The sequence below is a fragment of the Barbus barbus genome (assembly GCF_936440315.1).
Source record: "Barbus barbus genome assembly, chromosome: 19".
Classification (NCBI taxonomy): Eukaryota; Metazoa; Chordata; class Actinopteri; order Cypriniformes; family Cyprinidae; genus Barbus; species Barbus barbus.
In genome coordinates, this window is record NC_136747.1 from 29,507,441 (window position 1) to 29,523,068 (window position 15,628).

A 15,628-nucleotide genomic window follows, 5' to 3' on the forward strand; every position below is an offset into this window, starting at 1 on the left:
GGGTTTTCATCATAATTCATTGAAAAACGCTCAAATTTGTCATTGTTTATCATGTTTTTTAGCACTTTGTGTTGAGATTCTGTATATTCTGTATATAAGTTTCTGTCAGAATTTCCACTTTATTGATTATGTGACGATGAACACATTGTGTAACCTTATATTCATTATATTTCAAACCGGTTCAGACTGGTTTGGTACATGGTGCACATTGTGCTCTTCATGACTGAACATGACTACCATAGATTCTTCTTAGTTTGTTTTGCAAATGTTTTACAGTACAAGCCACACCTTGAGTTTCTGGTTAAAGTACATCCGCATGTCATTCCCTTTCATTTTAGCGCTAATACTGAACAGAAATGGTCTTATATAATTGGAAATGGTTAATAATATTCTAAGATGTGTTGTGTTATTTAAAAATAAAATGTTACTACAAACAAAATAGAGTATTCTGTTTAATTTATCTAAATGCCTTTATTGAAAAGATGAGAAAAATAGATGAAATGACGCACGCCAGACTCACACATATCCCTGTGAGTCAACAGCTTTAAGATCATCTGGACCACCCACTAAATTATTTTAGGCCAACAAATGTTGTAATTGAAATAAATCAATAACGTGACAAGCCCAACAATTTGTGCCAATTTAAATAAAAACACATGATTTGACTCAAAGCCTTATTGTCATTGACTCATGTGACAACTTCCTTATATGACATCTACCCCTGGTCTTTCCTTTATGAAAAAAAATTTTTTTAGACTAGACAAAAATAAAACAAACAAACAGCTCAATTATTAAAAATATTATTAAAAAGCTGAATTATTCAGTCTATCAGTTCCTATATGTTTTGCTATTTATTTCAGAATATTCTTGAAATTTGATATAATTAAACATCAAATAAAATCCAGTTTTCATCAGTTTTCATTTGGTGTCTTCGAACATATTGACTTTTGGTGGGAAAATGTTGAATGTCGAGTAAGCTATGTTAGCTAAGCAGTATAGCTACACATTGTTTTAGGTGCACTGTTCAGACAGGCAAATGAAGCAACAGGTGATTTCAATATATTTTTTCATGTGTTCCTGGATGGAAAAATACCAACACATGCGCACCTCACCTTTCAGGAGCTCCACCTTCATGAAAACTGGTTGCAAAACAGCCCCACCTATGAGGTACTTTTCCCTTTGTAACTACCCATAGATTTTATTGTACATCTAACCAGCAAAAAATTGTCTGGTGAGAGAAGTTGGGTAAGTTATTTATTTTTTGTTTTGTTTTTCCTCTCATTGTTTGTATTTTTTGTTTTTAGTAGATCTTTATTCCTTTGCATACTCTATAGAAGACCTAACAAAACAAAACAAAACAAAAAAAAGTATTTTGAATAAAAAACTATATAGTGCAGCCATACGCATTTTTACTTTTAAGAAGAAAATTAGCTTATGTTGGATTGAACTGAAAACTAAAGTCTTTGGTGAGATTACAGATCTCTAAAATGTAAGAAGGAATGTATAGTGTGTGTGTGTGTGTGTAACATGTAGGCAAGTGAGTGCTGGTGCGTGTAAACCTCACTCCCCTGATCTCAAAAAAGAGGCGCTCTGGCGGAGACCGCGGTTTGAATCCCGCTCGAAGCGGGCGAAGTACATACGGTTACATGTGCGAGTGCGTTTTTGTGACAAATGAGGACATAAATATGAAATAAATTTGAAATTTGGGCAATAGCACATACAGTTTGTACAGTATAAAAACCATTACGCCTATGGGATGAATCCACTTCCCGTGTGTGTGTGTGTGTGTGTGTGTGTGTGTGTGTCTATATGTGTGTTTGTGTGTGTGTGTGTGTGTCTATATGTGTGTGTGTGTGTGTGTGTGTGTGTCTATATGTGTGTGTGTGTCTATATGTGTGTGTGTGTGTGTGTGTGTGTTTAAGCAATATTTCTTCCTGGTCTAACATATGTAAAGGTTGTTAGTGTAACCAAATAAGGTCAGGTTGATTCAGAGTCATATTAAGTATTATTTTTGTCTCAACACAACCAGTTACTTTATTTATTTATTTATTAATGTTTCCATATAAAGCACATTTTGGTATACCAGAAAAAAAAAACATTATGAGTCTTTGTCTGTGTCTTTACTTAAAAGTAGTCTATGTAGGCTATATGTATTAAAACCAGAATTAATTCAAAAAAATAAAAAAATTAGAAATGAATTAAAATGTTATACATCTTTCTATATGAATACAAAGAGGAAAGAAAGAGAAAGACAAAGAAAAAACAGTGTTCTCATTGTCTCTTGTGATCAGTCTGTCCAGCAGAACCGGTTTTGAACGATCGTAGATGAAATAGCAGAGGTGGACATTTAGTTACTCAAGAAGTTGTAGTTTTCATTTTAGTTTCCAATATGTATATGTTGTATATGCATATGAGCTGGGAAACCTGTTTTGAAGAAGTACAGTAACTGCATTTATATTACATATACTGATAAACTGCTCTCAAAATGACTAATGTAAAACAAGCATATACAGTACAGTATAATTTCCCCCTTTTCCACAATTTTTGTATTTTGTTTTTGCAGAACTGTGTCCAGTCCACTGCACACATTCTCAACTTCTCTGACAGGTAATGTGTATGTTTGTATGTGTATGTCAAATCATTTATTCCAGTCAATTCTAGGGATTTATTTTGATGTAGGATATTTTGAATAGTTGCTATATAAACATATTGCATATGTAGCTGGAAAATGAAGGAAGAACAATGGAAAAATAAGGCAATAAGCACAGAATGAGATTGTATCAGAATGTGTTGCTGACAGTTTTTACATTTATAATTATTATTGTACTCTAGGACAAGACCATACAGTGTAACGTTAAGAAGTCTTCAACCATGACAACCAAGTAAGTACAGAATTGTGCCATCAGTGTTCATTCTGAAGGACAGGGTGGGAACAAGGGAACTGGTATACGGAGACTTCTAAATAAACAAAAGAATGGGTGCATGACTTCCAAAATAAATGTTTATTTTTCATTTATTTATTTATTGCTTTCAGTGTGCTTAATTTACATCTTCTTATATACTGCCCTCTTTTTATTCCTTCTTGTAAAACTGTATTTTCACATATGGCCACAACCTGTGGCAATTATACTCTGTAAATAAAATTTATTAACGATAATAAAAGAAAACAACATTGTATACTTCTGAACATCATAATAATATTATATTCAAATATGACTGTTAAAAATGTCAATCCACCCTTTAGATCCTCAGAACAAATCAAGGAGGGATTTCTGTCATTCATTGAAGAAGGTAAGAAAAGACAAGTTAAAACTGTTTTGACAAAGAATCATCTTACATGCCCTCTGTCTAACCAGCATTATTAATCTGAGCTGAATTCTCATTAAGTCCCCAAACACAGTCTAAAGAATGAAAATTAGCCAATTAGATTAATCTAGTCTAAGGAAGAAAATGAATTACATTAAAGCTTTTAAGATGGCTGCTTGTAACAAAAGCATGACTGTGATTGCAAGCTTCAAAGTTTGTCTGCTGTTCACTGACAGACAAACTGCGTTAAAGAAAGAAGGGTCCGCTGATCGAGAACAATGTTGTCATGTTTTGGAGACTCCATTTTTGTGGTAATGGGACTGTTTAGATCACATGTGCAAATACTGAAAGCAGATCTTGACCACACTGTAAAAAAAAATCTGTCAAATTCACGGTAAAATACTGGCAGCTGTGGTTGCCAGAATTCTACCGTATAAAATACAGTAGCAACGTTTTAAGTTTGACGGTATTAACTTAAATTTACAGTTAAATACCGTAATTTCTTTAACTGATATAATCTTAATATACCAACCTATTAAAGTACTGAAATCTGTTTTGTTCTTTTGAAATACACTGATAACCACCAAATGCAGGTGATGATGAGAAAGTCACATGATGAGCCAAAGCCCTTCACAAGCAACTTTTAAACAATAGCATTTACAGAAGGTGCAGATGCAGTGTCATTCATACAAGCACTAAACACCATCATGGTGAGACTCCTTAAAATGAAATATGCTATAAACATTAATTTAACAACATTAGATGTAACATACAACCCTAATAAACATAACTGATAAGAAAAAACTAAGAAGAAACATAGTTATTTCAAAGAAAAAACGTCAAATTCAAACAGAATTTGAAATGGAACGCAGGGAATTCTGGGAACATCAGTTTACGGTTTTTTCCTGTAAATTTTACAGGAAGTTTCCGTTAACCATGTAACAGGTTTTTACCGTAGCATTTTCACAGTTTTTTACCGTTAAATCACGATCATTTTTGACAGTGCGCAGTATCAAGATCTGTGACATTTGTGCAACATCTCTACAGAGTATTACTGTAAAGTGCGAGTGATTCCAAAACATGCCTCTTACATTTGGAAGAAGCTGAGATTGCAGCAACCTTGGGCAGGGTCGAGAAGATGCATCCCACCTGGATAATCACTTGGATAAATTTGAGTTTCTCCAAAATATCTCCATTAAGCTACCATGGAACTTTTTCTGGAATCAAATGGCTCCAGGGACAATGGAAGACAGGTGACCCTAAGTACACTTAATATTAAGGACTGACATCAAAAACACGCAAAGCATCAGGTTTCAGTTGTCTTATATATGCAAATAATACTTCTTTTCTGATTACAAAGGCTCAGTTTAATATGTACCACATTTGGTTTTAATATGTTATAGTCATTTCCTCCATATTCTCTCAAATGTGCTCTTCAGTGGGATTTGTGAATTGGTTCAATTAATTATTAATATAACAATAAAAAGGACAAATTAATCTCACATTAGACATCTCTAGTCAAAAGCAAGCATAGGATCTGCCATCGTTCATGCCTGCAGTAAGGAAAATATTGATGAAAAATTAAAAATACTATGTCATGAATACAGCTTGCAGATAAATCTGTGGACTTATTCACTGGCAGATTCTTCATCATCATCATCATCATCATACCGTTTCCTGGTCTCCATTTTAATGACACTGTCCTTCAACACTTCTTCAACTAACGGACTGCAGAAAATTGATCGAGAATTGAAATTTTCACAATTTCTGAGGATCACTGACATCACATTCTGATATTGCTCAGATTGTGTATAAAAAAGTGAAGTGACGTGTGACCCATACTCAGAATTTGTGCTCTGCATTTATCCCATCCAGATTTATCACACACAGTTGTGAACACACACACACACACCCGGAGCTGTGGGCAGCCATATTGGGACGTGAAACTCGAACCCTAGACCTTTGGGCTACAAGTCCGACTCTCTCACCATTAGGCCACGACAGCCCCCACGACTGCCCCACTATACACCACGACTGGATATATAGTGGTGAAGAAGCTCAGAAAATCCCTTCCTGAAGTTGCATGATCACTGATACAAGACATTGATCAAATGAAGCAAGGATGAAAAAAATGGATCACCAATGGAGCCAGAAGAGTCTTTTTGTGGGACATGGCAAATTCAGGAATCACAATCAACACAACTAGCGTGAGATGTTTTACTAACTTCATTTCATCTGCCACACCAGTTCCCCACTATCCATTCGTTTACTGGAATACTCAAGTGAATTTTTCATTTATTAGATTAAGGCTAATAGGATGCATCCATACCTCTTATTCCTGGACACTTAAAACTTAAAATAATACAAAATTAATTGACACAGACAGTACAGTCATGCAATGTAAGTGTAATTATTCTGTGTGTGAACAAAAGTACAAAAATAAACCAATGTACCATTGTGTACTATATAAATATATCTGTCTGCGTATTATATTTCTTTATTTCTGTTCAAATCTATTAGTTACTACTACTACTTCTACTAATAATACAATTATGCTTTAGATGCTGTGGACCTCTGTGGAATAGCTCATTTCGTAAAGCATCATTGCAACTCAACAGTTCATCTGGTGAAACCAAGAAGTTGTACTCTGAGAGTTTGTGGGCTGGAAGAAACAGTGTACGAAGGGGATGAAGAACAGCTTGAAGCCTGGAAAGATTATTACCTGCCAGAAAGGATGGAAATGGAGGTGATTGGTGCCATTGATGACTTCCCATGTGATGCACCCGGTCTGCAGTTGGTGCTTTTGTTGGGTGAAGATGGAAGGGTCTTTGCCTATGAGGATGAGCTTTTGCACCTCGTAGCCAGGAATTTGAGGGACCTGTTCCAGTGCGAAATGGCTTTCCCTGGAATAGAGACCTTCAAGCTTGGAGAGTGTTTTGAAGAGCAGGTGAGGTCGCAAACATGCATCATACATTTATTCTTTATTCCTACATGTATACTAACATTTCACTGAACGAGAAGTTTACATTGAGTGGTTTACAATTTAGACAATGTTGGCCATTACTTTCCCTGTTTTATTCTGCCAATGATAGAAGTTTCAAACGAAGCCAAAGCAAGACAACATCCCGGACAACAATCAATTATTAATTCATATTTCTGAATCGGTGACATACAGATAAAAATAATGATAAGAATAGTGACACAATCAGTGAAAAGTCACAGCACTGTATTGAAACGCCACTCAGCCAATCAATAAAATATAATAAGTAACTGAGTAAGAAGATTAAACCATAACGCTGAACATTCAGAATACTAGATTCCAGATATCTTATGATGGTTAGATATAGTGATTGTCTAGGGATTTGCAAAATGTATATTTATACATCCTGTTGATTATATTCATGGTCTTGTGTTTGTTGCACAGACTGAGGAAGAATATCTTGAAATGATGGAAAGCGATGATGTCAAAGAAATGAAGAAATTACACAAGGAGTACAGAGAATCTCTGGAGCATGAATTGATGAACACTATGAATGAAATCATACAGAGCCGTAACGTAAGATTACAGATTGTTCTTTTACATTTATTTATTGGCATTCATTTAAACGGTATAATAATAATAATAATATTTGCTTAGTTCAACCACCTCTCCTCTTCTGGAAAACAGGTTCATAAACAAAAACAAGTGGTTTCAGAGGAGTTCACTTCAAGCCCAAAGCAAAGAATTCAGGAAAATCCATCAATATGCCATTGCATGGTGGAAAACAGTGTTTGGTACAATCATCGTCATGACAGGGCTTTTTGCCCACGCTATGAGATTCCTGTGTAAAATTACATGAATGTTGTTCAATTTTGATCTTCTGCTCTTTCAAAATGCATTCATACGTTTAATTAGAAAATATTTCTCAGTGTCTGCTAACGTTTATTAATGAAAAACAGTAGATACTTCTTCAATTAGCTGAAGAGATTTGATCAGAGTGGCTTCATCGGGTGGTGTGGATTTCCTGGTACACTGTAAAAAAAAAATAATAATAATTTGTTTCCCCGCTGACTTAAAATTTTAAGTTTCTCAGTGTTAATTTAAGGGACAACTGGAAAATTTTAGTTGTCTAAACTATAATTATATATATATAATATATATAGTTATATAACTATAACTAAAATTTTAAGTCAGCGGGGGTAACAAATGATTTTAAGTTGAAACAACATTTTTTTTTTACAGTGTAACTGACAAGGTTACATACAGCAACATTCTCTGACATTCCTCCTCAGCTTTGTGCTCCTTGCCTGTGAATGCTGTTAAAGTAACATTTAAACCTAATCAGCTTTATTCTTTATTCTTTCATTTCAAAAAAGCACATGTGATGATAGAAAAGAGGATTGTCATACTGAACTTGTAAATGAAAACAATTCTGTATATTGTAAATGTGGTATATTTCGACCTGGTATTTTATATTTTGAATCAAATTTTTTACATGTTTTTATGTGAATTCCACAGCCTTGAGGTGGTCTCAATAACCAACTGTGCATTGCCTTTGGCAAACTGAATTTGCCTGTCATAAAACGATCGGTAACACTTTACAATACGGGAACACTAATATGTGTTAATTCATGCTTAACAAATGCACAGATAATCATGAGTTAATGTGTAACTCATGATGAACTAAACCATTTATTAACAATTACTACATCAGCAACAAACGGACATTCAATATGATTAATAGATTAATTGTTATTAGTTAAATGTGTCATAAAGCATTAATTCCCTAATGACATATTATATTAACTAATAGTGAAATTCATATGTTAATTACCACAACGGGTTCAAGCATGCCTTTAAACTTCCAGTTGTCTGCTTTAATTGATCATTAGCTACTGATTTGCATGGATATCATTATGGTGGGACTTTACTTGTTGAGGCACATGACTAACTAATTCAAAATCTATAACCACAATGACATATTACTTAACAATTAGTTAATAGTTCTGTGTCTCAACAAGTAAAGTCATAACATAATGATACCCATGCAAATCATTAGCTAATGATTAATTAAAGCAGACAAATGGAAGTTTAAAGGCATGGCTTCGACCCAATGTGCTAATTAACATATGCATTTACTTCATTAGTTAATAAAATAAGTTATTAGGTAATTAATACATTATGACACATTTAACTAAAAATAATTGATTGATTACTTAATCTTTGAATCACAGAGTGTTCATTAGTTGCTGATGCAGTAATCATTAATAAATGGTTTAGTTCATTATGAGTTATTATTTAATGCATATTTGTGCTCCCATATTGTAAAGTGTTACCAAACAATCCCTAGATATGTAGCACATAGGAGTAATATGATCTATATTTTATTGGCAAACTGATCCAGTCACTATAACGATAAACAATGTATTTCAGAATTCATTAAGGAAGAAAGAGAGTCAGGAGAAAAGGAAGGACGGGTCAGTGGACCAGTTAATTGGAATTTTAAATACGAAAAACTTTGTCTTATGAAATTTACTATGTATTTTATAAATTACACCAAAAACTAAAAGATTATATTCATCTTGGACACTTTAGAATGTTTCAGTGGTATGCATGTGCAGTATTCAGACTGATATTTTTCACAGTTATCTCATATTATCTCAAGTGCAATGAAGTGTCATCTGTATTTTTAAAGTAACACAAAATAATCTAAAAGCCACGTTAATGCTGCTACATAAAAAATAAAAAACAAAGAAATACTGTTGTTCTCCTAGCAAAGAATTGCCAGTCAATATTTTGCTGCTAGAGGGGATTCTGTATATTTGTGAATTTGTAGAACCCATAAATGAATGTTTTCAAAAATGGTTTGTGTAGATCACAGTGCCTACCTCTGTATTCTTCTTTTCTACTGTCTATATCTACAAGTACAATAATGTAGTTAAGCTGTGGGCAAATCTTTTTTTAACTCACCGACTGGAATGAACAGATGTTAATTGATGTTACACACAATGTAATTTGTTTTGCTGTAATAAACTTTAACTGTGCCCAGTTTAACTGAAGAACACGATGCAGTTTACATTCATTGTAAAACATAAAGAAAATGAATATTGTTACCTACAGTTACTTAAGTAAAGTTGGTAGGAACACAATACATTATGTCTACCAAGACAGCAACAATACAACTGTTTTATTAAACTGAGAAATTCAGCTTGCTGATGATCAGACGAAGCTTTTTATTGAGAACGAATGTCTCAAAATGTCTGCGAAGAAGAAAGATATTATACAAAGAGAACTGCCAAAAAAGACAAGCAAAAAATATTTCCTTCAAACAGTAAATAATGAAAACAAAAACTAAAAAAACAGCAACACTTCATTCTCATTAGTTCCCATGCATTAACTATTTATTACAGTACTAATCTTTTTGTTAATGTTAAAGAAATATAACCGTTCATTGTTAACTCGTGTTAGGTCCATTAAATTACATTAACTGATGATTTTAACATTGTATTAGTAAGTGTTGAAATTAACATTGATTAAGATTATTAAATGCTTTATAGTATTTTTTATTGTTAGTTTGTATTAATTGCCGTTTCAATGCAGCTTTTAACATAATAATAATAATAATAAATGAATAAAAATAAAATAAATAAAATGAATAAATGAATAAATAAATAAAACGTATACTTTTTAACCACAAATGCTTGTGTCAGCAGATATAAGGGACATGGAGGTAAGTGAAAACAACAGTAGGTTTATTGAACAAGAGCAGGTGAAAGTAAGCAAGGCGAAGAGTCCACGTGAGTAAACGGGTAATGACGATGTAAAAGACGATCTGATGCTGAAATGTGATGCTTTTGAAGATTGAACCCCTAATTCCCACAGTTGAGAGCTTTCAGTTTTTCAGAGAGAAAATGGTTGGAGTCTCAAGGATGAACATTCTACAACACACAAATAGAAAGGAACTCACTCTTTGTAAAATGCTAGGAAGTAAGAGGAAGTTATTCTCCTAATAACAACTTAGAACAAAATACTCGTATATTTATTATGTATATATAAATACACACACATGCATGTGTATATATATATATATATATATATATATATATATATATATATGTAACCCTCCTCTAAGGGTAAGTACACACTAGGTTCAGATACTTAACTTAAGATCACTGAATTGTAGTATAGTGAATGGTACAACCAGAAGTCATTGATAACCACACAAATTACCATTTCACATGAACTGTATTGATGTAACATATAGAGAACAATTGTTTCCACCGAAACATTAATAAAGTGTAGTGCGCAATCAGTGTATGTGTTTGTCTTTTTTTCCAGTCCAGTCTTTCAGATGATGAAAAAAAATGTTTCCTTCCGTAGGAAATCAGTTGTCTTTTGGGTCCAAAGACAAGTAAAGAAAAAACTTCCAACAAAAAATGTTATATCCAATCCAACTCCGGAATTAGGAGAAAAGGAAAAAATGCGTTCAAGGGTTCACTGAGATCCTACCGCACAGTGTTATCACATGAGACCTCACGCAGAAATCAATGACTCCATGGGTCCAACGATCAAGGGTGCTTGGCTCGCCATCTTCCATCCGAAAGAATTCAATTGCATACAAAACCTGGCCGAGATTCAAGTTCACAATCAACAAATCACAGCTTCAAATCCAACGGTTCAGGTGTTCATGACAATCTCAATAATCTTTTAGAGTTTATATCAGTTTACAATTTATATAAATACAATGCGGTTAAAGAGTAATCTATTCAAACTTCCCTGCATCTGCACAACAGATCATTTTTTTACTCTCTGCCAATAGTCACTCTCATCACCCGAAAAAAAAGGGCGGAGCTTCATGGTTTTTTTTCTTTCCACCAATAGCAAATTTCCATCTGCTAACACACTCTAGTCACCAGGCAGATTCTCTGATATCTGGTTTCACAACTAAGGTGACTTAAAGGCACATCATTCATTTTTTCTTTCATAGGGATTTTGCCTTGGGGTTACATCCTCCCCCACTAAATTGACATGAGTCCCTCATGTATTTTAAATGACACGATACTCTGAAGATACAGTGTTCCTTGGAATTACATTCTGACTGTCATTCAGTGTGTCAACAAATGCTTTATGAAATCCCTCTAGCAAGGTCTGTGCAAAGGAAATTAGGGGTTTCCCTAACTCTGGATAATGAAATACCCCAGGTGGTCTGCGAATTCTATCCGATCTACGTACAGGACAATCTTTAGGACTCTCATCTGGTATACTCCTAACATCATTCTTTGCCTCCCTTTTTTTCTTTTCGGAATCTTTGTGGTCTACACCTTGCCCATTGGAAGAATCAGGAGCAAGTGAGCTCTGCTCAGGCGATTCTCTGGGTACTGCTTCCTCTGTACCTTCCATTGATGTCGCAGGTAAGTTGTATTCACCCCAACTTTCCAAGGAGCCATCTGAGTTCTGGAACTCGATTCCATTTCTTACCGGTTTGTTAGCAACTGTGTCACCAGAAGAAATCTCTGCGACTGATTCACCAAGTGCTGATTGCTCTCCTGTACTTGGGTCTTGACTAAGCTCACCTTGAGTACAACTTGGTAGGTTCCCTGTATCCAGTGAAAGGGGTGTAAGAACCCGTTTGGGTACTTCATACACTTCCACAATCCGCCTTTCTGTAGGCTCTAACACAGTAGGTGATGGTTGCCAATAATCTTCTCCCTCTGAGTCAACATGTTCTTCCTCGGACTGAACATCATTATGTCTAGTTCTTGGCTTCTTGGCTGGACTAATTGATTCCTCTGTTTCTTTCGTTTCAGGAAGGAACCCGCAGGGTAGGAGGTGATCGCGGTGCAACGTTCGTACAGGTCCATCTGCATTTTCAGGCTTCACGGAGTATACAGGCAAGTCTCCCATCCGTCTGGTCACTACATAAATTGTAGATTCCCACCGGTCAGCGAGTTTGTGCTTGTTACGTAGTCGTAAGTTCTGCACCAATACTCTATCCCCTACCTCCAAGGTTGACTCCCTGATAACCTTATCAAACCGTTGCTTGTTCCTTCCGGCAACTTTCTGGGCATTTCCAATGGCGATGTCATAGCTGTGTTTAAGCCGTGACTTCAAATTCTTGACATATTGGGAATGACAATCTCTTTTAGAGTCTTGGACAGGTAACCCAAAAGCGATATCCACAGGCAACCTTGGCTGTCGCCCAAACATGAGCTCGTAGGGTGAAAACCCTGTGACATCATTTTTTGTACAGTTGTACGCATGCGTTAAGGGCTTCACATAGTCACGCCAATGAGTCTTTTCTTTGTTCTGCAAAGTGCCCAGCATGCTCAGGAGAGTGCGATTAAATCGCTCCACTGGGTTTCCTCGGGGATGGTACGGGCTAGTCCTCACTTTCCGAGTACCTGTGATGGCACACAACTCTTTTAAGAGGTGAGACTCAAAATCCCTTCCCTGGTCACTGTGCAGCCGTTCCGGAAATCCATAATGCACAAGGAATTGCTCCCACAAACACTTGGCAACAGTAGTGGCCTTTTGATCTCTTGTAGGCACGGCTACCGCATATTTAGTGAAATGGTCGGTAATGACGAGTATGTCTTTTGTGTTCTGGCTGTCCGGTTCCAGGGAAAGGAAATCCATGCACACCAATTCCATGGGTCTCGTGGTGCATATGTTTACAAGGGGAGCAGCCTTGTCTGGTTGTGTTTTTCTCTTAACACACCTCTCACATGTTTTTATCTTTCGCTCCACATCCAAGGACATTTTGGGCCAATAGAATCTTGACCTGACAAGGTCATTTGTACGCTCGATTCCTAAATGGCCCATTTCATCATGAAGGCTGCAAAGAACAATGGGCCGCAATACTTCAGGAAGTACAAGCTGGAATCCTGTCTGGCCATTGCACAGGCGTGTCCGGTACAAGAGCCCATCCCTGATTTGAAGGCGATTCTTTTCCTTAAGAATCAACTGGAGATTAGGATCATCAACTTTGAAATTCCTTGGCAGCTCTTGGCCATTAGTGCTTGACTAATGGCGGGATCTTCTCCCTGAAACCTCATTAGATCCCCCTCACTGTACTTTGGCAAAGACGAAGTGCCACACTCAATTTCTTGTTCTTCAAAGTTGATTGGAATGGCAGTAGGTTGAATGGCTAATGACTCTACATAGCCAAGGTATTGGTCAAGAGGGCCATTTTGATTGATGAGATGCCTTTGGCATGCCGCCTGAACAGTCCCCATGTCAAGTTCACTCACGGATCGGTAACTTATCGGTAACTACTGTGAAGTGACTACCGTATAAATAATCATGGAACTTCTTGTCGATGGCCCATTTAAGGGCTAGAAATTCAAGTTTGTGAGCAGGGTATTTAGATTCACTTCGAGTCAGCCCTCGACTCGCATAAGCAATGACCCGAGGTTGCCCATTCTGCTCTTGGTACAGGGCTGCGCCCAACCCTGTCATGCTTGCGTCCGTATGTAATATATATGGCAGCTTAGGATCAGCGAAGCCAAGAACAGGGGCAGACACTAACTTATTGATGATCTCCTCGAAGGCTGTCTGACACTCTGGGCTCCAACGTTCTGCAAAAGGCTCTTTTGTGTTCAGATACGTGTTGTCTCTAGCTGTTATCCTTCCCCCTTTCCGCTGAGGAGGATATCCAGCTGTAAGGTTAGTCAGGGGTTTGACGACCTTTGAGTAATCTTTTATGAAGCGTCTATAATATCCTGAGAATCCTAGGAACGATCTAAGATCCTTTAGGTTCTGGGGTCTCGGCCAGGTTGTTAATGCTCGGATTTTCTCAGGATCTGTCCTCACGCCTTCTCTAGAGACAACATGTCCCAGGTAGCGGACGGATGTCTGGAAAAATTTGCACTTATCGGGAGATAACTTTAGTCCATAATCTCTGAGACGATTTAGTACATGCATAAGCCTGGTCTCGTGCTCTTCCAGTGTGTCAGAGTAGACAATCAAGTCGTCTAAGAAGACAAGAACCTCCTTTAAATGGATGTCCCCCATACATTTTTCCATTAAGCGTTGGAAAGTACTGGGAGCATTAGTTACCCCTTGAGGCATGCGATTAAACTCCCAGAAGCCTATAGGACATACAAAAGCTGTCTTGGCTTTGTCTTCTTCCTCCATCTCGACTTGATAGTATCCAGATTTTAAATCCATCACGGAAAACCACTGCGATCCAGCGAGAGCAGAAAATGACTCTTCGAGATTTGGCAGCGCATAAGCATCTCGTATTGTTTGCATGTTCAATTTCCGATAGTCCACGCACAGGCGTACGTCACCATTCTTTTTGCGAACGACGACTATTGGAGATGCGAATGGAGATTCAGATTCTCTAATTATGCCTGCCTCTGCCAAGGTTTGCAAGTGTTTCTTTACTGCCTCGAAGTCCCGGGGGTGGATTGGTCGTGGTCGCTGTTTAAAGGGAGCAGGATCCATCAGCTTTATACAATGTTTTATTTTGGTTGCATGGCCAAAATCGAGTTCATGATGAGAAAAGACATCAGAAAAGGAATTCAACTTTTGTGCTATGCGGTCCCTCCACTGTTCCGGTAATGGGGATTCCCCAAAGTCTAACTGCAATTCGGGTTCGGAAGTCGGAAATCTTTGCAGATTGAAACAATTTACAGCAGTAAATTCCTGTTCACTCTTACAAGAATCTGAAATTATCCTCTGAGAAACATTAAGTTCAGCCAAGATACAGTTACGAGGGAGGACGATATCATGGTCAGTCTCATTCCTCAAAGAAACCGGCACCTTAAAAGGGCTGTGCTTAGGAAGAGTAATGAGGCAATTATCAACAAACACCCCACTAGGAAGGACCGATCCTGATGGCTGTTCAAGTAAAGCCCATGCTTCATCATTTGTCGGGGCAGCCTGTACTATGTATCCTTCAAGCAAAGTCTTTTGACCTGCTGGGAGAACTTCTTGGGTCTGTTCTCTAAATTTCACAAAGCCAAGCCTACCACTTGTGGCTTGTTTTTGTCTTTTATTCAATGTTCTCCAGACCTGAATGTAGCCACAGCGGGGGGAACTGCCTAGAGTTGGAGATTCATCGCTGCACTGTTCGTACACAGCATCCAAAGTGTTGGTGCCAATTATCAGAGGAACTTCACCACTCGACTTGATGTCTGGGACAACTAAGGCAAGGGTAGGTATCTCAGGCTGAGACTGAAGGAAGTCCTTAGGGAACTTAATGCAAATTTCAATGTATCCTAAATATGGCACTGACTGACCATTCGCCCCTTCCACAGTAAGTAATTGATCAATTGGCTGAATAGGCTGATCAGAAAGACATCGATTATAGAAGGATTGTGCTACAGTCGTTACCTG

The 15,628-nt window shown here is 37.0% G+C and overlaps 2 protein-coding genes across 3 annotated transcripts in view; one reads left to right on the forward strand and one right to left on the reverse strand.

The window, feature by feature from the left end:
* Positions 1-15,628, reverse strand: part of LOC306885634 (uncharacterized protein) — a 431,626-nt gene that overhangs the window by 381,746 nt on the left and 34,252 nt on the right. The gene's annotated exons all lie outside the window — the stretch shown is intronic.
* LOC306885205 (uncharacterized protein) lies at positions 1,124-7,322 on the forward strand. 2 transcript variants are annotated; one of them, XM_079441596.1, is made up of 7 exons: positions 1,124-1,245; positions 2,564-2,607; positions 2,833-2,882; positions 3,245-3,291; positions 5,868-6,253; positions 6,731-6,862; positions 6,974-7,322. In XM_079441596.1, exons 3-7 carry the CDS (start codon positions 2,872-2,874, stop codon positions 7,133-7,135), a joined length of 738 nt encoding a protein of 245 aa, XP_079297722.1. In that variant the 5' UTR covers positions 1,124-1,245; positions 2,564-2,607; positions 2,833-2,871; the 3' UTR covers positions 7,136-7,322. The 2 variants fall into 2 exon arrangements, with proteins under 2 accessions (XP_079297722.1, XP_079297721.1); XM_079441595.1 differs by having other exon boundaries at positions 1,188-1,245; positions 6,944-7,322.

Coding starts and splice junctions, on each gene's coding strand:
- LOC306885205 (XM_079441595.1), top strand. Junction 3,292..5,867: donor TCTGTCATTCATTGAAGAAG/GTAAGAAAAGAC, acceptor ATTATGCTTTAG/ATGCTGTGGACCTCTGTGGA. Junction 6,254..6,730: donor GAGAGTGTTTTGAAGAGCAG/GTGAGGTCGCAA, acceptor TTTGTTGCACAG/ACTGAGGAAGAATATCTTGA.